Genomic DNA, 21,858 nt, shown 5'->3' with positions numbered 1-21,858 from the left:
CTTACTTTTTCCCTTTATTAGCAGAACACAAAATTGACTAGGTTATTTTACAAAAGCAGGCTTATTTTAGAGGTAAATGGGCAATCTCATTAATGGAGATTAAACAGTGTTATTTCCAATAGTTCTTAAAGGGGGTTAACAGTTTGTTCCAACCCCTTTTATTGGTTGTTTTTTGCCAAACTCCGTGGCTTTTCTTTAAATAGGCCACTGATAAGGTGATACTATATCCAAATCTATTTGGATACGCTTGTATTGAGAAAGCTGTAGCGTTAACCAATTTAATAAAATAAAATGCTTAAAACACGAAAACAAAATATAAATAATCCCATGGTTATAATTAAATACTATTAAAGGGTTAGGTATTTTAAATTTTTAGTCAATTATTTAAAATACACTGTTTTTCCATTCACACGTAGTCACGTAACAACTTGATCAGTGTTTCTGCGTTCAAACACCAGGTTTATGCATTCTTTTGTGGTTCAGGCAGGTTTTTCACGTTCAGTTGGGAGTTAAGGGGGAAAATGAAAGGAACCAGGCTTAGATATCGCTTGCGATGAGAATGTTTTCCAAAGAATCTTATTACACAACACCCTTGTCTATGAAATGATATTCTTCTTCTTCTATGCGATTATTGATAAATCCAGTTGGGTTTTGCGCAGGAAATTTACAAATTAAGGTACCGGTAGTTGATTAGGGTGGGGCAAGGGTAAAAAAAAAGAAATGAAACTATTAACCATATTATAGTATTTATTACATATATTAAAGGTAAAAAACACCATATATTCATGCATTTATTATTAAATGCATGGTACAAGTACTGGTAATAAGCGATTTAGAATTTTCACAACAGTTCTTTGGAATAAACAGTATTTACATGCTTTGAAACGTGAAGAACATGCGCATTTTAAGTAATCGTACAAAAAAAAAAGATTCAAGTCATACAAGCATGCTAAGACCTAATCCATGCTGTTATTAGGACTGGATCGAGCGATTTAAAATGTGCATTGGCACTATTTGAATTTTCAGTATTGTATCTTAAAAAAGTCTGTAAAATAATTTTCGGTAGCAATAAAATTGTATTTGGAAAAGAATTAATTTGATTTTAAAGAAATTCATTAATAACAAAAAGTATAAATCACTGACAGACAAATTAACGAAGGGAACTAAAATACTGGTATCAAAATTATCTAAAAATAAATTAATTTTACATTGTCCATGCAGCTAATATAAAGTAATAAAAGTATGACGATTGTAACCCTTATTTACAACAAAGGTTGCGTATCTATAATCTTTCCCCACATTTACAACAAGAAAAAATAGGCCTAAATTCACATAACATCAACGTAAAATTCGCAAGGGTTCCCCATAGCCATTTTAAAAGACTTCCTGCTACTACCGGCTTGCTCCGAAGGGGCTGTTTCTAGTTGTCCTTCAACCGAATTTTGGCTGCTTCCGCTATGACCACTGCTGCTGCTTCTGCGACCATCTAATGCGCTATTAGGTGCTCCGCGACTCGATCCATGTACTCCAGAGCCAACTATCCCTATACTTTGCACATTTCCCATTGGCTGTTGCGTTGAATTGGCGAGACCAGGCATAGAACCACACATGCCTTGTAAAGTACCCTGAATGCCGGCTATGTTAGGCGGATTATTTCCCAAGCATTGAATGGCGCTTCTCTGACTGGCCACTTCAGAGTCACTACCAGCGGGACTTCCTAGTTTGGGCTCTTTGTCTTTCATAGGATCTACTAGCCCATTGCTGCTTCCACCTTCAAAATTAACAGTAACGTAAATAAACAATATTTTTTGTGAATGTCTCAAGCTTAAAAATACTGTACCAGAGCCACTATGTAAACTTCCACCTTCTCTGCCAAAAGATCCATAGTTGACCATATCTTTACTGAATCCAAATGGCATTGGCATGAACCCAGTTGGTGGTATGTAACTGCCAGAATAGGAAACTTGACTGTTACTCCATGTAGGTTGAGTTGAAGGTGGTGGAAGTGGACCCAAAGTGTCACGATCAGCCTCACTGACTGTATCGTCGTCATTCATTTTTAGAGATGCCATGTCTTATAAGGGTGCGATAAAGTTAGATAATGTGTTTGAAGTTTAAGGCTGGTTAATCTAAAAGTATAACTTACTGCCACATAAATCTCCAAAAACGTAGTAGCATTGTTCGGAGAAGGTTATTTTGTTAACCGTATGTCTGATATAGCCGGCTTTCAGGAGTTGGGTGGCATATTTACGCGCTTCCCTTCTATCCTGGAAGCCTTGAACGTGACTATACAGCCAATCAACCACATCAACGCCAATAAACGCATTTGGGATAGTTATTTTTAACCACATTCGGTCTCTAATATCTAGGCCCGAATCAGGTGATGCCATGGCTTTAACTATAGTTAGCATATCAGTTTCCAACGTTAGTGGTATTTCTTGAAATTGCCCTAAGAGAAAAATTAAATTTCATTAAACGTTGGCTTAGCTAGGCTAAGTCACGCAATGCAACTGTAATATAAGATAAAGCTAAAATTAGGTATTGCAGTTGCATTGGGCAACTATTAAAAGGTTAACTTCTTAGATTTTCAATTTAAAATCTAGTAAGCTAACTTTTGGGGTTAACAAAATGGGTAATAACTAGACAGGCAAACCAACAGAGGGTATTTACGAAACATTTTAAAAATTACTTTAAAACTTATCTTAACAGTTCAAGCGATAAAAATTAAGAATGATTAATCATTCAACAAATTGATTTATAAATATGGGAAAGTATGCGTAATACGTTAAAGAAATATAGTAGGCCTGTTTTGTGATAAATTAAAAATAAAAAGGGGGTCCGGTTGTAAAACTCACTGTCAGACTCGGGGATGGAACTCGTAATGGAAGAACTGGTGGAAGTGAGGGTGCTGACTGACGGAGGACGCAAGGGATAATCGCTTGCTGTGTGCAGGGAAAAACAGCCTGGATTAGCACAGCCGCTACCTACAATTTCGGGGTTGCAAGCAATCACCGTAAAAACAAATAATATGAAAAAAATGGGAAATATTCAAAGTAAAAACATGCTAATGTAATATGAACAATGACATATCATTAGCAATATCAATAATAGAAAAGAAAAACAAAGTTTCCCTCGCTGGTACTTGACATGGTCAATTCGTGCCTTTATCATGTACCTTTGTAAGGAAATATAAGGTAATACCTCTAGCTGCTTCGGTATGGGCTACCCATGCACCCGGGTCAATTGGTCGTACAGGTTCCATTCTTGGAATTGTGAAATAGCCTTTTGGATTTGGATCCCAACATTTGGCCACTACTAACTTAATGGGCCTTGAAAAATATTTAAAGAGGTCAAATTGACGCTATACATAAGAGTTATTTGGTAGCTTAATGATAATTACCCTGGTTTTTGGACAGCTTCCCTTAGGACGCGTACGGCATCGTCGTTGCTCATATTTTCGAAATTGATATCATTGACTTGTAAGATCATATCACCAGGTTCAATACGCCCATCCAAAGCCACAGCTCCACTATATTAAAGAAAATATTGTTCGAAAATTAGGGATTTGTTTCAAACAAAGTTAATTTAAAGATATATTTACCCTTTCATAATAGATCCAACGTAAATTCCACCATCCCCACCTTTGTTTGATTGCCCTACTATACTAATTCCTAGAAAGTTTACAGTGTCCAAATTTAAAGTGACCGTTATTATATTCAGAGACATTGTTGAATCTGTAATACTGCTAATGGAAGATGCCTAAAACCAAAGATTTTTAAAGCTACTGCTTTCAAATATAAAAACTATCTTTGTTGTTTGACTTACTCTACTCATAGGGGGCATTCTATGTTTTCTTCTCCTTCTTCGATGTCTTGCATGAACCCTTGATACGCTAGTTTCTTCCGTTGTAGTGGATATTCTGAGATTTTACGATTAAATCAGTATTAAATGGGCAAATCAAATATGGTCATTTTCAAGCTTAGCAACAACCTGCTAGTATCATCTTCGGAGTCTAGGAAACTCGTAGTTTCTATGTCACTCGTCATCAACGACGATGACTCGTAACTGTGACCTCCTCTGTGTCGTTCCGGACGAGTATTTGAGGGATAGGCGTGTTTATTGTGTCCATTGATACGTGCCGCTCCACAACAACAAGGGTGAGGGGGTTTACAAGAACACGTGACTAAAATATTAAGTAAATATTTAATTCCATCGAGAATTTATAAGTAACAAAAATCTAATCTTTTAAACCCAAGTTAATTTCCCAAATGTGATAGTTAAAGTTGATCGAGTTATTTTAAAATGAAACAGTAGCTAATAAACATGCTAACAATTATCTAAAAAAAATAGGCTTTGCTTATATTCTACTCTAAACATAAACCCATGCCAAGCTGCGGTATTTTAAAAATATATTAGTGAGTTACCACGGTCACTGTGATAATGTTTCTCCCGATGTTTTGATGGCCGATGACTGTGACCATGCCGATCTGTTAGGCAAAGCAAAACAAAAAAAAGAGAAAAAAGATTGTGAAGGAAATAAAAAATAAAAAGCGTGAAAAAACTACCCGAAAGCCCTACTCACAACAAATGTTGTTGTACAAACTTTTAAGATTAAAATTTAAACATCCCATATTGTTAGAATATCCAAGGTTTTTATCATATAAGCATAAAGCACCGAATGAAAAAAACATGAGAAGGCAGAAAGGGAAAGAATTGAGAGAAAACTGACAGCTGTTGCCTGATGGAGTTGGGTTTTGGGTTAAATATAGAGCTATAATTGGAAACAAAAGATACACTGATGATGCTGGGAATTGACAATTCACCAACTGAATACGTTATATGCAACATTTCCCACGACCAAGTAATGTACCTGGTGTGATTGTATTATTTTTAACATTGGAATACCAGGATTTTCAGTCATTTGGTAAAATTCTAATTATCATAAGTATATATTACATATTTTAGTAGAAATGTCTCCAGCTCCTCACAGTACCAATGATATTCATTTTAAACATAAACCTTCACAAGCTCCTGCTTATTTTTCAAAGACGCTCCAGAAAAAAAAAACATATTTCATGGAAAAATACTAAAACTATTAAATATGGAAAATATAGTTTTAACAGTAATTATCCCTCGGCAGTGTAATTCTTATGTTGTTCATCTTTCAGTAAGATTATATTTTGAGCTGTAACCATGAATTTATATATTTAACCCATGAATATTCTACTTCATCACTACCCTTTGGTTCCCACTTAAAAATCGAAAGGGTATTCAAATTTTGCACAAATATATTAAAAGCCCTTTTCTCTCAAAGTTAATAAATTAAAATTTTAGAATAGTTGAAAAAAAATTGCAAGAATCATTTTCATTCCTTATTTTTGGGTAAGAAATTGATAGAATATAAGTTCTGTCTTTTAGGAGAGAAATATTCATATACCTATCTTTCTAATGTTATTGGCTTGTAACATGTACCTAAGAAGCCTGCTGTTGATTTTTTAAAAAAGGTTTGCAAGAGGAAATATTTAAAATAATAGTTTTAAAAACTATTTCATAGGGAAAATGTTTATCAATAGTTAAATATCCCTATGCAGTTTAATTTTTAAAATTCATATCTTTAAGTAGAGTAATAAAATGTTAAGCTGTGATGTGATAAAACGTTTTCGTGACACTTTTTGGGTTAAATAAATTTAGGCCCCATTTAGTAACTGCCACATATTTAATTTTTAACGCCCCAGATTTATACTTTTCTATTAAGATGTATGTTATGAACTGCTATTATTATCAATCTTTTAATTCGTAAAAAGCCAATGTTTTAATATTTCTCGTAGCGAAGACTTGTAATTCTGCATTTCTTAAAGGAAAATTACAACCTTCCATCCTGAATATGTCACTCTTCTGAATACATGGCTATCAAAACGCGCCAACGAACGGTGAATTTTGCGTTGGTGGTACAAAACTAATACTTATATGTCTAAGAAAACAGTTGCGATTTTGATTACGTCATAGCCAAAAGTCATATTCCGTATTCGCAATACCTTTTTTCTCGCTTCGGCAACCTTTTAACGGGCAAATGGCCGAGCGTTGGGGAAAGTAAGAGTGACATATCCAGGAAGCTTCGCTTCCAAGCTTTCATAGACCATGTTAAAACATCCATTTGGGGATTAAAATACTAATTTATAGGATTGATTTTTGTCAGTTACAGAAATTTAGATGGTTTTACGTTGATCAATCCCCCAATAGAAATGATGGTGAAGGTTCATTAAAACATATATTACAAAATTGACAAACAACGTGCAAAAATATCTTAATTTATTTGGAATTTTAATATTGAAGTAATCCAAATCAATAAGCAAAACAATACATGCAAAATGAAATACTGATCAAGCCAACATGCATATACAAAAATAAGGCACCCCATGCATTTACAGGATTTTGATAACAAAACTTGAACAAACCTCTTCTAGAGCTCACAACCGATTCTGTTTCAGTACAAGTTGTATCTCCTAAGTTATCTCTATGGTCAATGGCAGTTGCACTGTGAATATTAAAACAAAAAATCCTTACACTTTTTTCAGACGATGCTTAGAAAATGGGGTTTAAAAAAGTTTTTTATACATATTTCCGTACAAAAATTTTACTTTGGTTTCCTAATATCAGTCCATAGACAAATAAAAGATATTAAACTGGGTTTAGTAAATCAAATGGGAATTTTAAACCAGTGTTTTAACTATAGTGTATATATTTTAAGGCTGAAGATAAACCAAAATTAGTTTATTTTATAAATGCCTGAAAAAATTATTAAATTTTCAAATATTTCAACATTATTATTAAAATCAATACTGACTGGAAAGAAGGAGGTCGGCTATCGCCAATTCCAACAGTTCTTTCTAAAGGTAGTCTTATGTCTGAGCGTTGTGATATAGTGTCTGTACATTGAGAGGTGCTATCCGATACACTGCTTCCCTCAGCCGTGACCAACTGTAATAAAATTATTGAAATTTATCAATCGTGTTGATACCACTCAAGTTACTTTCACATACCCACGAGACAACTCTTCCATTGAAACATGGAAGTTTTGCGTCATCATCTACAATTTCTTCTTTCACAACCCTGAAATTTATGAATAAGAAATGTGTCAGCTCTTGGTTTATTAGGTCTGCACTTATTTTGATAAATAACTTACCCAAAGTCATCATCCATGGACTTAAAAAAGAATTTGTAATTTGGCCTATTAAGCACATTTTTGAAGTCTCCGAGGGATACCCTATCTGGGGGTATCGGAATCTTGACTGGAATAAAGAAGATTATTATTCAGGGTCTGGTTTATAGTGGAGGATTAAATTTAATTAAGATGTAATTTAAAATTAGTTTTATAAAGTTAAAGGTATTAGGGTCTAAAGCAGTTTATATCACATTTATGAGAAACAGAGAAATGAACAAATGTACTTTAAACAAGGACCAAACTGGTCCTCAACCCAATTCGAAAGTCCATTTGTTCTTATTTTCAGCCTCCAAACAGGCAATGAAAATCCAATTTGAGTCTAATAGCTCAGTTAATAATTATTACCACATAATCATGACTTATATAAAAAAGATGTTATAGCATATTTCACTACCATTTGTACTTTAGTCTATAACTTTAGATTATAACGGCATTGGACTTTTAGTAAACTTACTAAAATATTACAAGGTCATAAAGAGTTGACTATTAAAAAGAGGCAATCCCTTATTTTTTACACTTTTATAATTGATAGTACAATTATTTGTGTTACATTACAGGGTTAAAACAAGAAATTATATAAAGTATAAGCCCCTTTGTTCAAGGGACTATGTTTTAGGGCACTGAAGAATTAATTTTATTAATTACATAGTGTAGTAATCACTCATAATTAGTTTACCACCTTGTAAACTAATCAGGATGTACCACAACAAAACTAAAGTCTTGGTTAAGGTCCTGTATTCCTGGTTACTAAACCAGTTCTTAGGGCATTGGGAACTAACTTAAATTATAAATATTTCCCCTAAAACCAAATCGACTAAAAATTTACTTAGAAAAGGAAAGTCTTGTTCGTCTACGTGATAAATTATTTTAGTTTCCTCCATTTAATTAAACTTCATCATAATTATAATAAGCTTGGTATTCGGCCTTTGACCGTTTCGAGAAGCATCAAAAATGGCTGCTCATGGTGCTAACTGAACGGTCTGAACCTCAGTCAGTGCTTCCTCTCGAATAACTTTGAAATTTCCTTTTTTGTTCTGTAGGAAAAAGAAACGGGTTTGATGGTGCAGTTAAAAGGTTACAACGTGGGAAAGCTGCGGGTACTGATGGAATCTATGCTGTCACTTGGTCCTCTGGCGCTAAATTTATTGTATCTGCTATATTTATAATGACATTAAAGATTCTGCCGAATGGAAGGTTTGCCGAGTTAGTCTTATCCATAAGGGAAAAGCCAAACCGGAAGACGAGTTGCAATTTTACAGGCCAATAGCAGTGACGTCTATTATGTACAAAATATACGCTATTCTTTGGATAGAACGGATCTCCACACACGTGGAGCTTTATGTCTTTTTAAATGAGTCGCAGTATGGATTTCGTCATGGTCGTAGGATAGCGGACAACCTCTTTCTGCTGACCCAACTCATTGAGGTGCATCGCTTGAGAAAGAGACCGTAATTTTTTGGATTCTTGGATTTAGAAAAGGTGTATGATAGCGTTCGGCTTCCTCAATTATGGCAAAGCTTTTGCGGTCTAGGCGTTGGAGATGAAACGATTGAAAAATTGAAGCAATTGTACAATGGTGCTACCAGAATATATAGCGAACACTATGTCACCACTTCACCAATTCTTAATTCCGTCGGGCTTCGACAAGGATGCCCTCTCTGTTCTGGTCTCCATTTACATCAATGCATTGGCTGATCAGCTGGAAAGCTCAGGCTTCAGAGCCTTCGTAAATGGCGAAAATCAATTACGTGTTTCTATCCTAATATTGGCTGATGATGTCCTTCTCTTGGCTACTAGTCCGTCTGATCTTCAGAATCTCCTCAACATTTCTTCTTCTTTGCGGATCGACAGGGTTTGCACTTTGGAAGTGCAAAATCGAAAGTTTTGGTTTTTGGAAAAGAAGCTACCAGTGATAAGTTCTTTCTATATTATGTACCAATTGGTCTGTACGGTAAGAGTCAACTATATTCATGAACACGAAAGGGAGTGGACCCTAAAGGTCATGCGGTTAAGATGGGCGTTGAAAATTCTGGTGAGAAACTCTTACAATAAGTATTCCGTGGGCCTTATTTTGTGGAAAACCGTTGCTGTTCCTTCGGTGACTTATGCTAATGAGGTTCTTGCTCTTTCAGATGTGACGCTAAAGGCCTTAGATTGTGTCCAAAGAGAAGCGGGTTGTAATGCGACTGTTCAGGGAGAAATGAGTGAAGCGCTAAGCAAATTAAAGTATTTAGGACGCTTTCTACTGCTTTAGGACGCTTTCTACTGCTGCCGGCCAATATGTACCTGGTATAGTGTTCAGAATCCACCGACAGGCTGGAATTAGAACGAAGAGGGTAGACCAGTTGGATATAGAATCTATGGAAAGGGTACCCAGAGGGCAGCATCGACAACAGAACATCAATGGAGCGCCATTGTAACGAGGGAAGTTGCTGGAAAACTTAGCCTTTTGGTTAAACGAAGACTAAACTTGCACCGGAACCGTTCTATGACGGTTCGTGGTTTAGTGACTTATTGTTTGACGCACGTTCAGGTGCTCTTCTAACCAGCCTGAGCCAATCTGAACTCCCAAATAATATCTCACCTTCGTGAAAATTGTGCCGACATGATTTTGAGGATATCAGGCACATTCTACTAGATGGTCCGGCTTTAGATATAAAGGAAGACATCGTTGAATGGCGGGCACTTAACTTAGGAATTGTTAGGCTTCCCCGCCGACGATGTCGATTTGAACCAAGTAAAAAACATCATTTGTCTATGGAAACGTGCTAAGTACACGTGGCGTCGCGATAACTTGTAGCGCTTATATAAATATATTTTAATTATAATATGAAATGTTATATGTAATATCAAGAACGGATATATGTATAAGAACGTTGAACAAAAGGCATCGGTTAGGCCATGATTTAATCGGTTTCAGAATAACTCCGTGCGCTTGAACTAGAAACGGTTTTAACATTTAGCGCGCCGCACGCGGCTTTTCGGGCGGAGTTATTCTGTAACCGATTGTATCATGGCACCAGGCGCCAATTTGATCGTTCAACGTTCTTATACATATATACGTTCTTGGTAATATGTATTGACTGAGCTCCCTTTATAAAAGGTGAGCCACCCTGCTACAAAAGGGCTGTTTTGTACAAGTCTAAAATTAAATCTTTAATCTTTAAAGAGGAAAATTTCCTTTTTTTCAATCAAAATTTAATTTAAATTATCTTATTACATTAAATGTCAAATACCTGGATTATTAGGTGTTTCTATAAAACAAAAATGGTAAAATATAAACATGATTTTAGAAAGAATACAATGGAGGTAAAATAAACAATATACACACATGTGAACAGAGATGGCCAACACCGAAATCAACATTATTAACACTATTTATACACTGAAACAAGGTACTAAATTAGGGGGGGGGGATACGTGAAGTAAAAAGTTGGTGTATATAGCCGGAAACCTTCACACCATGCACACAGAAGAGAAACTCATTCACTACAATATAATCAAGTAACACAAAAGGCCCTACTACAAACGGTAAAAAGAAAAACACAAAATACATATCAAGGTAAAAACGCTTCCGAAACGAGTCTAGGACGGTGCCGTAAAGGCGCTAGCTTCTCCGTGGTAGCACTGGGCTAAGGTTACTGGAGATGGCGCTAGACAAATTAAAAATTCCATAAAAACATTTATTCTTAAATAAACTTACAAGAAAACGGTGCAAAAATATATTAAAATGCAAGTATCATTATTCAATATCAAATTTACTAATATGGATGGGAAAAAGCTAAAAGCGTCTGCTTTAGCCACTACCTATTTGGGTTTCAAATTCGAACCAAAGGGGGCGTAGCTATAGTTTTCGGACGCCAAAGCATAGACCTAAATTTGGAATAATCGTTGATTGAAACTATGTATTGGGGAAGCGGAATTCCAATCATTTTGTGGTTTCTTTTCGCCTGTTCTCGGACTAAAAGTGTACTCTTTTTACCCTAAAACGTTATATTCACCGGTTCCGAGGATGATAATTACTCCGCCCCATAAACTCTTCGCTTGTACCGGAGTATAAGAGCAACTCTTTTTACTCCTTCTGAAAAGGTGGTGTAAAGGAATAAATCGGATTTTGTCATCTGCTAGCCAGAATTTAGCTGCCAAAAATGGCTCCAAGCGTCAGGCAGCCATTTTGGAAAAACGTTTTTACTCCGACTCAAAACTATTCGCCACCACAGAATCCCAGTAAAATGACATCATAACTTTACTTTAGCGTTTTCCATTGGGAACCTTCGAGTGTGATCCAGATTTGTTGAATAGCCTACTCCGAAATCCCGGAACAAGGGAAAAGAAACCACCTATTGATTACACTGTGAGGAAAGGAGCTAACTTTTAGTTTAAGCCAGGAGCAACAAAAACAAGAAGAACGCAGCTAGCCATTAAACACGCAACGCAGTGTCGTGTACAAATTTAATTTCCGAATGCTGGACTTTTGACGGGTTGCGTTCTCCTTGTGTAGGGTGCTATTTTTGTTGTTCCTAGGTTAAAGAACTCTGAAAAGTTCAGTGCCAAGTTATTGTAGAAAAATGTGTGTAATACACAGAGGTTGTTAACCTAATGCCGAGTAAATACCGATTGAATGTTCAGAGTTTTCAACCAAGAAGGAACATAATTATTCTGTATTTTAGTGGCAAGCTTTGAAAATTGGGTCTGGCCTTTTTGAAGTGCCAGTTGGTCTGCCAACAAATGGGTCCAAACAGGGGAGAAGTAATCCAAGATAGGGAGGACAAGAGTTTTAATGAATCTAGGGGACCAAAAATTAAGGTTGCGGTGAACTAGAGCAGCCACTGAGCAAACTCGTTTAGTAAACTTGTTAGTATGAGAGCTATCTCGGTCAATGGTAAGTCCAAGGTTTTTCGTTCTGACAGAGTGGTTTTTAGGAGTAGTCCGTTAATGGAATATTTAACATTTTGGGTTTTTGATGCAGAGCTAGTGGAGCACAGAGCATTGGGGAAAGAATAAGCCATTATTTTTAGTCCAGGCATTAACCACATTAAGGCCGGCCTGGAGTTTGTAGCAATAGAGATTTAAGTTTACCAAAAAAGTTTGGAATCATTCGCGAAGAACAAAGGAATCCCAAAAAAATCGAAGCCGGCGTGAAATTTATGAGGACATTAAATAAAAGATTTACCAGGACTGAACCCTGTGGGACCCCCTTTCCCACAGCACTCCAAAAAGGCGCTTGACCATTGCTGTTTGCGCCTACTTAAGTAATTTTCTAGGCATGGGAATCTCACAGAGCTCCATCCAGACCAGAGGATTTAGAATCATTAAGTTTAAAGGGATCCCTCACTCACAACAGGGGAAGGCATAGGGGTCACAAAAAACTGGTTTTCAAGCACCCTGCAAGTCTGGATTTTATGTTACCCCAATGCCTCCCCCTGTTGTGAGTGATGGATCCCTTTAATGAGTAAGCGAAAAACATCCTCAGGGTTACAAGTAAATTGCGATAAGGTACAGATGTATGTAGAGACAAGGGTCAGAGACCAGTCTAGTGGAAAAGAATAAATAGATAAGTTGGGCTTACAAGTTGAAAAGAACCATTCCGTGTTCACTCCTGCCTACAGCCGCGCAAACATCTCATGGTCACTAACAAGTTATTGAACGGATAAGAAATTTAAATCTAAACATTTTCATTTTGGTATAGGCCACCATTCCTGGTTGGAAAGTGGATATGCCGCGTTAAAGTGCTATCAATAAAACATTCTAAAAAGGATTTTGTGTATTGACTAATTTTTGGGTTTTGAGGGATGGAGGGCCAATCAATTAACGGGTAATGGAAATATAGAATAAAATGGTTTCAGTACGAGAGAGTGAAACAATTAGAATGTTTAATCCCTGAAGGTTAGGGGAGAAATTGGTTTAACCAATACCACTAAAATGTATGATTCTTGAAGAGAGAGAATCCATAACGTACAGGACAACCCCACCATAACAACTGGTATCTCTGGCCTGCCTGAAAAGACAATAGCCTGAGATTCAATGCTCGAGTCCAATGAGATTCATTTATTGTGGCAAGCTTTATGGGTTGATAGGACCTGGGCAAGTTTATTATGTTGATTTATGGATGTTAGTGCATTGGCATTATTGAGAAAGGGTGGACGTTAAGAAAACCCTTTGGTTTTATTTACTATCTCAGTTAGCCGTTCCATAATTAAGAGCTGGATTTTCGTCTGCTAAGACACATAATGTTTTTTAATAGTAAATCCTCTTCCTAGAAGACGAAAATCCAGTAGTTTATGAACCTAATTTCTAAAACCAGGTAACTTGACTTACATTATTTTGCCTTTTACGAAATAGCACTTCCAACATTTCGTTTATACTATAAATTTGAAAAATAACGCCAAATATTTTAAAAGTTATAGTTGTGTAATGCTATTTTTTTAAATCTAAGTCCACAAATCATTACGTCCACCCTGTATGTATTGGAAGCCAGAATGCAAAGCTAGTGAAATAGCCCATAATTCCGCCACTGCCTCGGGTTCTGGCTCCTCCTCCTTCTCCTACCTGAATCTAATACGATAATTTTTTTAGGGGGTCACCAATATGGTTTACTAACCAGGAGACCACCCGACGTGTAACGGTGTAACGCACCGATTTTGTTAAAACTCGGGGGTTTGGTAGACCTTCATGTAACTTGAAAACCCTTAAAGGGAAAATATCCGTTTTGCCATGGCAACAAAAATGTTTTTGACAACACAAAATGGGCATTTTCCCATTGAATATAACATGGGAATCTGACATACGTAGTTATATTATCTACGTACGTAGTTATATTATCTTTGATGCTATGATCCCAAAAACTTTCCGTTAGGCCTATCCCTGCTACGCTAATACAGTTTTAGTTAAGTTGTTGTATTTAGAATTTCTAACACTATAGCCTGTGAAAAGATATATTTTTGTTTGAGTAATTACTCTTACAAGATTTAATAACACGAGTTTGAGACCGCCATTTTATTTTGGAATTTTGGGAGAGATAGTTTCTAGTAAGACCCAAAATATAGAATCCTTGGTTAGACCGTGAAGTTGGCCATGGTTAGACCATGGAGGTGTATCTATGGTTAGACCATGGAGGTGTATCTATAGTTAGACGCGGTGGAGATCATAGACGTATGAAATAAAATAGACCCACGATTTTACACGGAGATCGTGTACCAGCAAGAGCTAGAACTCGTGAGGTAAAAACTGCGGAAAGCGCCTTCAATCGATATAAGAAATTATATAATCCCACGTGATTTCGATTTTCACGTGTCGAGAAAATGATTCTTTGGTAATCTGAAATTGCTATTTAATTTTAATTATGCAAATAAATATATTTATTCGTAAAAAATGAAAGGTAGACAAATCGAAAATTATATTATTTCAAAATAAATAATGAAAATTAAAATAAATATTAAAATATAAATTTAAAATGTAAATAATATTTGACCGAGGCTTAAAAAGTAGGTTACTAGGTTATATAGTAAAATGATATTTCAACTACATTTTCCCCATTGAAATATTAGGCATGTAAAATGCACGGCTTGTAACAGTAATCTCCGCAAGGTTTTAATATTTATTCTTCAACCTACACGAATAGCTCCGTGACCCAGTGGCGTAGACAAGGTGGGGATTTTCGGGTCCAGACCCCCCTTTGGGCCTACCTTTGACTGTACTAAATTCCCACATCCTTCTCGATCCCCCTCTTAACATTCACATATTTCGACCCCCTTGAAGAATTTCTGGCTACGCCACTGCCGTGACCCAAGTATGTGTCAGTAGTTTGAGAGATATCCTTTGAAGATTCTAGTTCAAAATGAAATTATCAGTTGGTATTGCGTTGGGTACAAGTCTCCGTTTTCCATATTAGCATGGAGGAAGCACGTGACTGATACTGCGTTCAGTCAATAGGAGCGGACATCTCCATAGAAGAGGAGGGGTTCAAAAATCAAGTGGCTCTGCCGAACGGCGGAGACACGAACTGAGTCTAAGCGGACGAATTTTCGTGAAAATTGTTTTTTCTCCCTAATGCTTTTCCTACGGGAATTTGTTTTCCTAACTGTGTTGCAATTCGGAGACTTTTTAATAATTTTAGTGTTTGTACTCAACTTTGAATTTTTCATTTTAAGGTGAGGAAATGAATTCCCGCCTTTGGGACCTGTATTTGTGCTAGGCCTCGGTATTGCGCAATGATTTTTAAATTCCAAACATTAAAACCGAGGCCTAGCACAAATACAGGTCCCAAAGGCGGGGCATTCATTTCCTCGCCTTAAAATTTTCGTCGATTTTAAAAGTAGATTACTGGCGAAATAATTAAGGGAAAATTATGAAAGTAGTCTTAAATAAAACCTGGAAACTTACTAAAAATCATATGAAAAATTCAAAGTTGAGTACAAACACTAAAATTATTAAAAAGTTTCCGAATTGCAACACAGTTAGGAAAACAAATTCCCGTTGGAAAAGCATTAGAGAGAAAAAACAATTTTCACGAAAATTCGTCCGCTTAGACTCAGTTGGTGTCTCCGCCGTTCGGCAGAGCCACTTGATTTTTGAACCCCTCCTCTTCTATGGAGATGTCCGCTCCTATTGACTGAACGCAGTATCAGTCACGTGCTTCCTCCATGATATTAGCGTCTAAAAATGGTTCTCTGATGGATGCCAGTTATCACGGTTGACGGCACTAATCCATTTTGAGAGTGTTTCGGGTTTAGAGAAGGGTAACCTATTGTTTAAAACAATTATAGACCTATAAATAATACTATAAAATATTCTACGTATGAAAAGATACGTTTTTGCCTAATTTCTAATTTCGGCAATGCGAAAACTTTTTTGACCATTTTAGATCTTGTAAATACCAAACCTTTTTTCGTCTCTTTTAAGCCTACGTCGAATTCCACGATTGTTCTTTTTGTAAGTTGTTTTTAGCCATCAGTTACTAGATGTCGCGAAATAAGTTTTGATAATTTCGAATTGATATTTCAGATGGCGCTTTTTACTGAATTTACCTTACGACTGCTAGTTCTTGCTTACATGTTTATTGTTAGGCGTAGCCTATTCGTCGGGGTCTATTTTATTTCATATGTCTATGGTGGAGATGGCGTTACTGTTGTACGCCAACCAACGAAAAGCACAGGTTAAAGGTACGATTCTAATCTGCCTGCACCGAAATATTATAAAAATCGTTCTAGTTATTTCTCCGATTTATATGGAGGTGGGATTCACAGTGCTTTCACTTGAAGGGAATTTTCTCCTTTGTAGGGAAGTTTAATTTTCGATTTTTTTAGAATAGCCGCTTATATAAAACATCCTTCAATCTGTAATATTGGTTAACTCTCTAAAATCTTTCGATTTAAATTACGCGCCATATGTACGGCCAAGTAGCTAAATGGCGCTATTTACATAATCTAAACAATTATGACACGTGAACTATATTAGGTCCTAAATGTGTATATAAGCAATTGACCCAAAAGGGAAGACACAATCATGTAAATAACTGTTTCAGTAAAGTACTTTCATTGATAACCAAATAGAACTTTACAACACAATCAAATCGCCCAAAAGCAATATTTGTTACTTTTTTCTTTTCTCTCTTTATTTGTTTACGCACCAAAGCTGCCACTGGCTGCTTATAGGCACTCAAAAAATATTGGTTACAGAGAATACAAACGTTTGAGAGAGAGAGAAAGAGAGAGAGAGAGAGAGAGAGAGGGACCGACTGAATAACGTGCATCCTGATTTACGTGGAAAAGTTTGTAAAACCTGAATAACGTGGAAACTGAATAATGTGGAAACTGAATAATGTGGAAACTGAATAATGTGGAAACTGAATAACGTGGAAACTGAATAGCGTGGAAACTGAATAGCGTGGAAACTGAATAACGTGGAAACTGAATAGCGTGGAAACTGAATAGCGTGGAAACTGAATAACGTGCATCCTGATTTACGTGGAAAAGTTAGTAAAACCTGAATAACGTGGAAACTGAATAATGTGGAAACTGAATAACGTGGAAACTGAATAGCGTTGAAATTGAATAACGTGGAAACTTAATAACGTGGAAACTGAATAGCGTGGAAACTGAATAGCGTGGAAACTGAATAGCGTGGAAACTGAATAACGTGGAAACTGAATAGCGTGGAAACTGAATAGCGTGGAAACTGAATAACGTGGAAACTGAATAACGTGGAAACTGAATAATGTGGAAACTGAATAGCGTGGAAACTGATTTACGTGGAAACTGAATAGCGTGGAAACTGAATAGCGTGGAAACTGAATAGCGTGGAAACTGAATAGCGTGGAAACTGAATAACGTGGAAACTGAATAGCGTGGAAACTGAATAACGTGGAAACTGAATAACGTGGAAACTGAATAACGTGCATCCTGATTTACGTGGAAACTGAATAACGTGGAAACTGAATAACGTGCATCCTGATTTACGTGGAAAAGTTAGTAAAACCTGAATAACGTGGAAACTGAATAATGTGGAAACTGAATAACGTGGAAACTGAATAACGTGGAAACTGAATAGCGTGGAAACTGAATAACGTGGAAACTGAATAGCGTGGAAACTGAATAACGTGCATCCTGATTTACGTGGAAAAGTTAGTAAAACCTGAATAACGTGGAAACTGAATAATGTGGAAACTGAATAACGTGGAAACTGAATAATGTGGAAACTGAATAGCGTGGAAACTGAATAACGTGGAAACTGAATAATGTGGAAACTGAATAGCGTGGAAACTGATTTACGTGGAAACTGAATAGCGTGGAAACTGAATAGCGTGGAAACTGAATAGCGTGGAAACTGAATAACGTGGAAACTGAATAATGTGGAAACTGAATAGCGTGGAAACTGATTTACGTGGAAACTGAATAGCGTGGAAACTGAATAGCGTGGAAACTGAATAGCGTGGAAACTGAATAGCGTGGAAACTGAATAACGTGGAAACTGAATAGCGTGGAAACTGAATAACGTGGAAACTGAATAACGTGGAAACTGAATAACGTGCATCCTGATTTACGTGGAAACTGAATAACGTGGAAACTGAATAACGTGCATCCTGATTTACGTGGAAAAGTTAGTAAAACCTGAATAACGTGGAAACTGAATAATGTGGAAACTGAATAACGTGGAAACTGAATAACGTGGAAACTGAATAGCGTGGAAACTGAATAACGTGGAAACTGAATAGCGTGGAAACTGATTTACGTGGAAACTGAATAGCGTGGAAACTGAATAGCGTGGAAACTGAATAGCGTGGAAACTGAATAGCGTGGAAACTGAATAGCGTGGAAACTGAATAACGTGGAAACTGAATAGCGTGGAAACTGAATAGCGTGGAAACTGAATAACGTGCATCCTGATTTACGTGGAAAAGTTAGTAAAACCTGAATAACGTGGAAACTGAATAATGTGGAAACTGAATAACGTGGAAACTGAATAGCGTTGAAATTGAATAACGTGGAAACTTAATAACGTGGAAACTGAATAGCGTGGAAACTGAATAGCGTGGAAACTGAATAACGTGGAAACTGAATAGCGTGGAAACTGAATAGCGTGGAAACTGAATAACGTGGAAACTGAATAACGTGGAAACTGAATAATGTGGAAACTGAATAGCGTGGAAACTGATTTACGTGGAAACTGAATAGCGTGGAAACTGAATAGCGTGGAAACTGAATAGCGTGGAAACTGAATAGCGTGGAAACTGAATAACGTGGAAACTGAATAGCGTGGAAACTGAATAACGTGGAAACTGAATAACGTGGAAACTGAATAACGTGCATCCTGATTTACGTGGAAACTGAATAACGTGGAAACTGAATAACGTGCATCCTGATTTACGTGGAAAAGTTAGTAAAACCTGAATAACGTGGAAACTGAATAATGTGGAAACTGAATAACGTGGAAACTGAATAGCGTGGAAACTGAATAACGTGGAAACTGAATAGCGTGGAAACTGAATAACGTGGAAACTGAATAACGTGGAAACTGAATAACGTGCATCCTGATTTACGTGGAAACTGAATAACGTGGAAACTGAATAACGTGCATCCTGATTTACGTGGAAAAGTTAGTAAAACCTGAATAACGTGGAAACTGAATAATGTGGAAACTGAATAACGTGGAAACTGAATAACGTGGAAACTGAATAGCGTGGAAACTGAATAACGTGGAAACTGAATAGCGTGGAAACTGAATAACGTGGAAACTGAATAACGTGCATCCTGATTTACGTGGAAAAGTTAGTAAAACCTGAATAACGTGGAAACTGAATAATGTGGAAACTGAATAACGTGGAAACTGAATAGCGTGGAAACTGAATAGCGTGGAAACTGAATAGCGTAGAAACTGAATAACGTGGAAACTGAATATCGTGGAAACTGAATAGCGTGGAAAAGATTCCTTTTGGCGTTGCTAGAAGTCGCCACTAACTGAATTTTGAAGGCGTCGTTCTCCATATAAACAGGCTGATTTCTTCAGTGTAACATTAAATATTTCTTCCTCTCTTTTCTCGGCTTTTTTAGAGGCTGTTCTAAGATGATGTTCGCGGTGGTGGTGATCACTTCACGCCGCTATTGACGGTTTTAAAACGTGCCGCGAAAGGGAAATATCTCATCAACGGTGTATAAAGAAATTTCAATTGATACTTCGTTAGATAGGTATTGATCAACTCTATATTATGGGTAATTCCACGAGAGATTGACTTGTTCACCCTACCAACGTGAAATTTTGTGAAAACTTTAGTCGTGGCTGGACGGGAACGGCTGCCGGCAGAGAATTGCTGCCCTACGTATAACTTGTGTTTACCGGACTGTCTCGAGCGATGCGCTAAGGGTCCTTGCTGGTATACAAACGTTAGACCTGCTGGTGAGTCAGGAAGCTGCTGTATTCAGGTCCTTCTGTTTCAGAGAAGACAGCAAGATGGAGTTACAAGGTGGTAACTACCTCTACCCAGGTGACCCACGGGAGGACCACCCAGCGGTCAAGGGAATTATAAACATCAAAGAGCAACTACTAATAGGGTAGAGGTGTTTAATGACGGTTCGTTGTCCAGTAGGGGTGCCAGCGTGGCTTTTGTTGTGTAAAGGAACGGTGTAGAGGTCTATACCGTAGTCAGTTGCATTAATGAAAAGGTAGATGCGTTTTCTCTGGAGTTCTTTGCAATACACACAGAAAAATATTATTGTAAATTTTACAGTAATCTGCGGTCAGCATAGATGCCAGCAGAATGCTGTTAATTTCAAAACCAACTCTGACTGTTTTCTTTATTGTCATGCTTCCTGTTAAATTTACTGGACACTCTGCTTTTTAAAAATACAGCAAGATAAAGTTATATTTACAGAGTATTGCTGTTTATTTAACCTTCATTCCAGACGTATTTAATACGGTAAAATTCCAGTGTTTGCCGTAGTTCTAGTTATTAAACGTATTTAGTACCGGACCTATTCACAACCTTAAAATTCCATCAAATATTTTACGGATCAAACCATTATCACATTGGTTTAGGTCTTATTAAAAATTTACAAATATTTTATTAATCAATTCATGATAGAAATATATAAATTTTTTATCAATTATTATAACAAAAACTTTGACCAAATATTTTCATAATTCAATAGAAAAACTTGGTCGAAAATATCAGAAATGACTACAATTCTAGTCAATCATGTTTAATTGTTTATCTCGAGCCTTTGTGGTTTAGAGTTATAGGGAAAAGCAAAGGAAAGTAAACTATTAACTTGGTTTCAAATGATTAAGCACACGATGAACAAGGGTTGTAATTAATATAGCATTTTGCGTGGGGTGCTACTTAAACAAAAGAGTATATAAAAATATTTTTATCGGATATTATTATATTTAAAACTAAAAGGAATCTTGTACGATTTTAAAAATGTTTTGACAACTAAATAATAATTAGTGGTTTTATATACTAGCGCTTGCCGTTTATAACAGAAAAAAACAGCAACGTGTGGTAAATTTTACGCATTTTTGAAGTAAAACGTCAACCACGGTTTCATATTGTTAATTTTAATATAACTGTCATTTTAAAAACAGTACGAATATGAATTTTTACAGTCGCTACTGTTTTCTTCAAAATACAGCAGAAAGCTGTAAATTTTACGACAAACTGCTCTTAACCCACTTCAACTGCGCCTTGCTGTAAATTATTAACCGTATTTGCTGTTTTTTCAACAGTAAGTTTTGAGTGTGCACCTGTCCAGGCTGTGGACGCTGGCGTAAGGTATTAGGATGATAGACTTCCAGCGGCTGCGGTTAGACGGAATGGTTTTCTGCGGCTGCGGCTGGATGGAATGGCTTACTGCGGCTTGGAGCACCAGTCTATAAATTCTGACCACATGGCTGCGGCTGGCGGCAGCTGTGACTAAATGGAACGGCTGGCTGCGGCTGGACGGCAACGGGTGGCGGCAGCTGTGACTAAATGGAACGGCTGGCTGCGGCTGGACGGCAACGGCTGGCGGCAGCTGTGACTAAATGGAACGGCTGGCTGCGGCTGGACGGGGACGGCTTATTAGACTCGAAGTCGGACTCATTCTCCCTCCCAAATAATATTTCTTTTATAAATCTGATCAGGAATTTGAGAAAAGTTCGAG

General features: G+C 36.8%; 1 protein-coding gene across 3 annotated transcripts; it reads right to left on the bottom strand.

The window, feature by feature from the left end:
• Positions 1–729: 729 nt before the first annotated feature.
• On the bottom strand, positions 730–8,234 carry LOC149923661 (segment polarity protein dishevelled homolog DVL-1-like). Of its 3 annotated transcripts, XM_090160951.1 has the most exons (15): positions 8,049–8,234; positions 7,184–7,289; positions 7,041–7,110; positions 6,845–6,978; positions 6,456–6,535; positions 4,425–4,487; positions 3,991–4,183; positions 3,826–3,919; positions 3,602–3,759; positions 3,401–3,529; positions 3,202–3,329; positions 2,856–2,984; positions 2,147–2,449; positions 1,841–2,074; positions 730–1,771 (listed from the first exon to the last, which is right to left on the bottom strand). In XM_090160951.1, exons 1-15 carry the CDS (start codon positions 8,101–8,103, stop codon positions 1,329–1,331), a joined length of 2,319 nt encoding a protein of 772 aa, XP_090017077.1. In that variant the 5' UTR covers positions 8,104–8,234; the 3' UTR covers positions 730–1,328. The 3 variants fall into 3 exon arrangements, with proteins under 3 accessions (XP_090017077.1, XP_090017079.1, XP_090017078.1); XM_090160953.1 differs by lacking the exon at positions 2,856–2,984; XM_090160952.1 differs by lacking the exon at positions 4,425–4,487.
• Positions 8,235–21,858: the final 13,624 nt, after the last annotated feature.

This window comes from Leiobunum rupestre, chromosome 10 (genome assembly GCF_980474605.1).
Source record: "Leiobunum rupestre chromosome 10, qqLeiRupe1.1.hap1, whole genome shotgun sequence".
Lineage (NCBI taxonomy): Eukaryota > Metazoa > Arthropoda > Arachnida > Opiliones > Sclerosomatidae > Leiobunum > Leiobunum rupestre.
Note: the sequence above shows the minus strand (reverse complement) of the source record. Positions and strands in the feature narration are given on the sequence as shown.

What these genes read in the sequence shown, in the direction of transcription:
- LOC149923661 (XM_090160951.1), bottom strand. Translation starts at nt 8,103, where the DNA reads ATGGAGGAAACTAAAATAATTTATCACGTAGACGAACAAGACTTTCCT. An exon ending in TCCATGGATGATGACTTTGG is followed by an intron (nt 7,111 to 7,183) that starts GTAAGTTATTTA and finishes CATAAATTTCAG; the next exon opens with GGTTGTGAAAGAAGAAATTG. An exon ending in TTCCATCCCCGAGTCTGACA is followed by an intron (nt 2,450 to 2,855) that starts GTGAGTTTTACA and finishes TTTTTCTCTTAG; the next exon opens with GGCAATTTCAAGAAATACCA.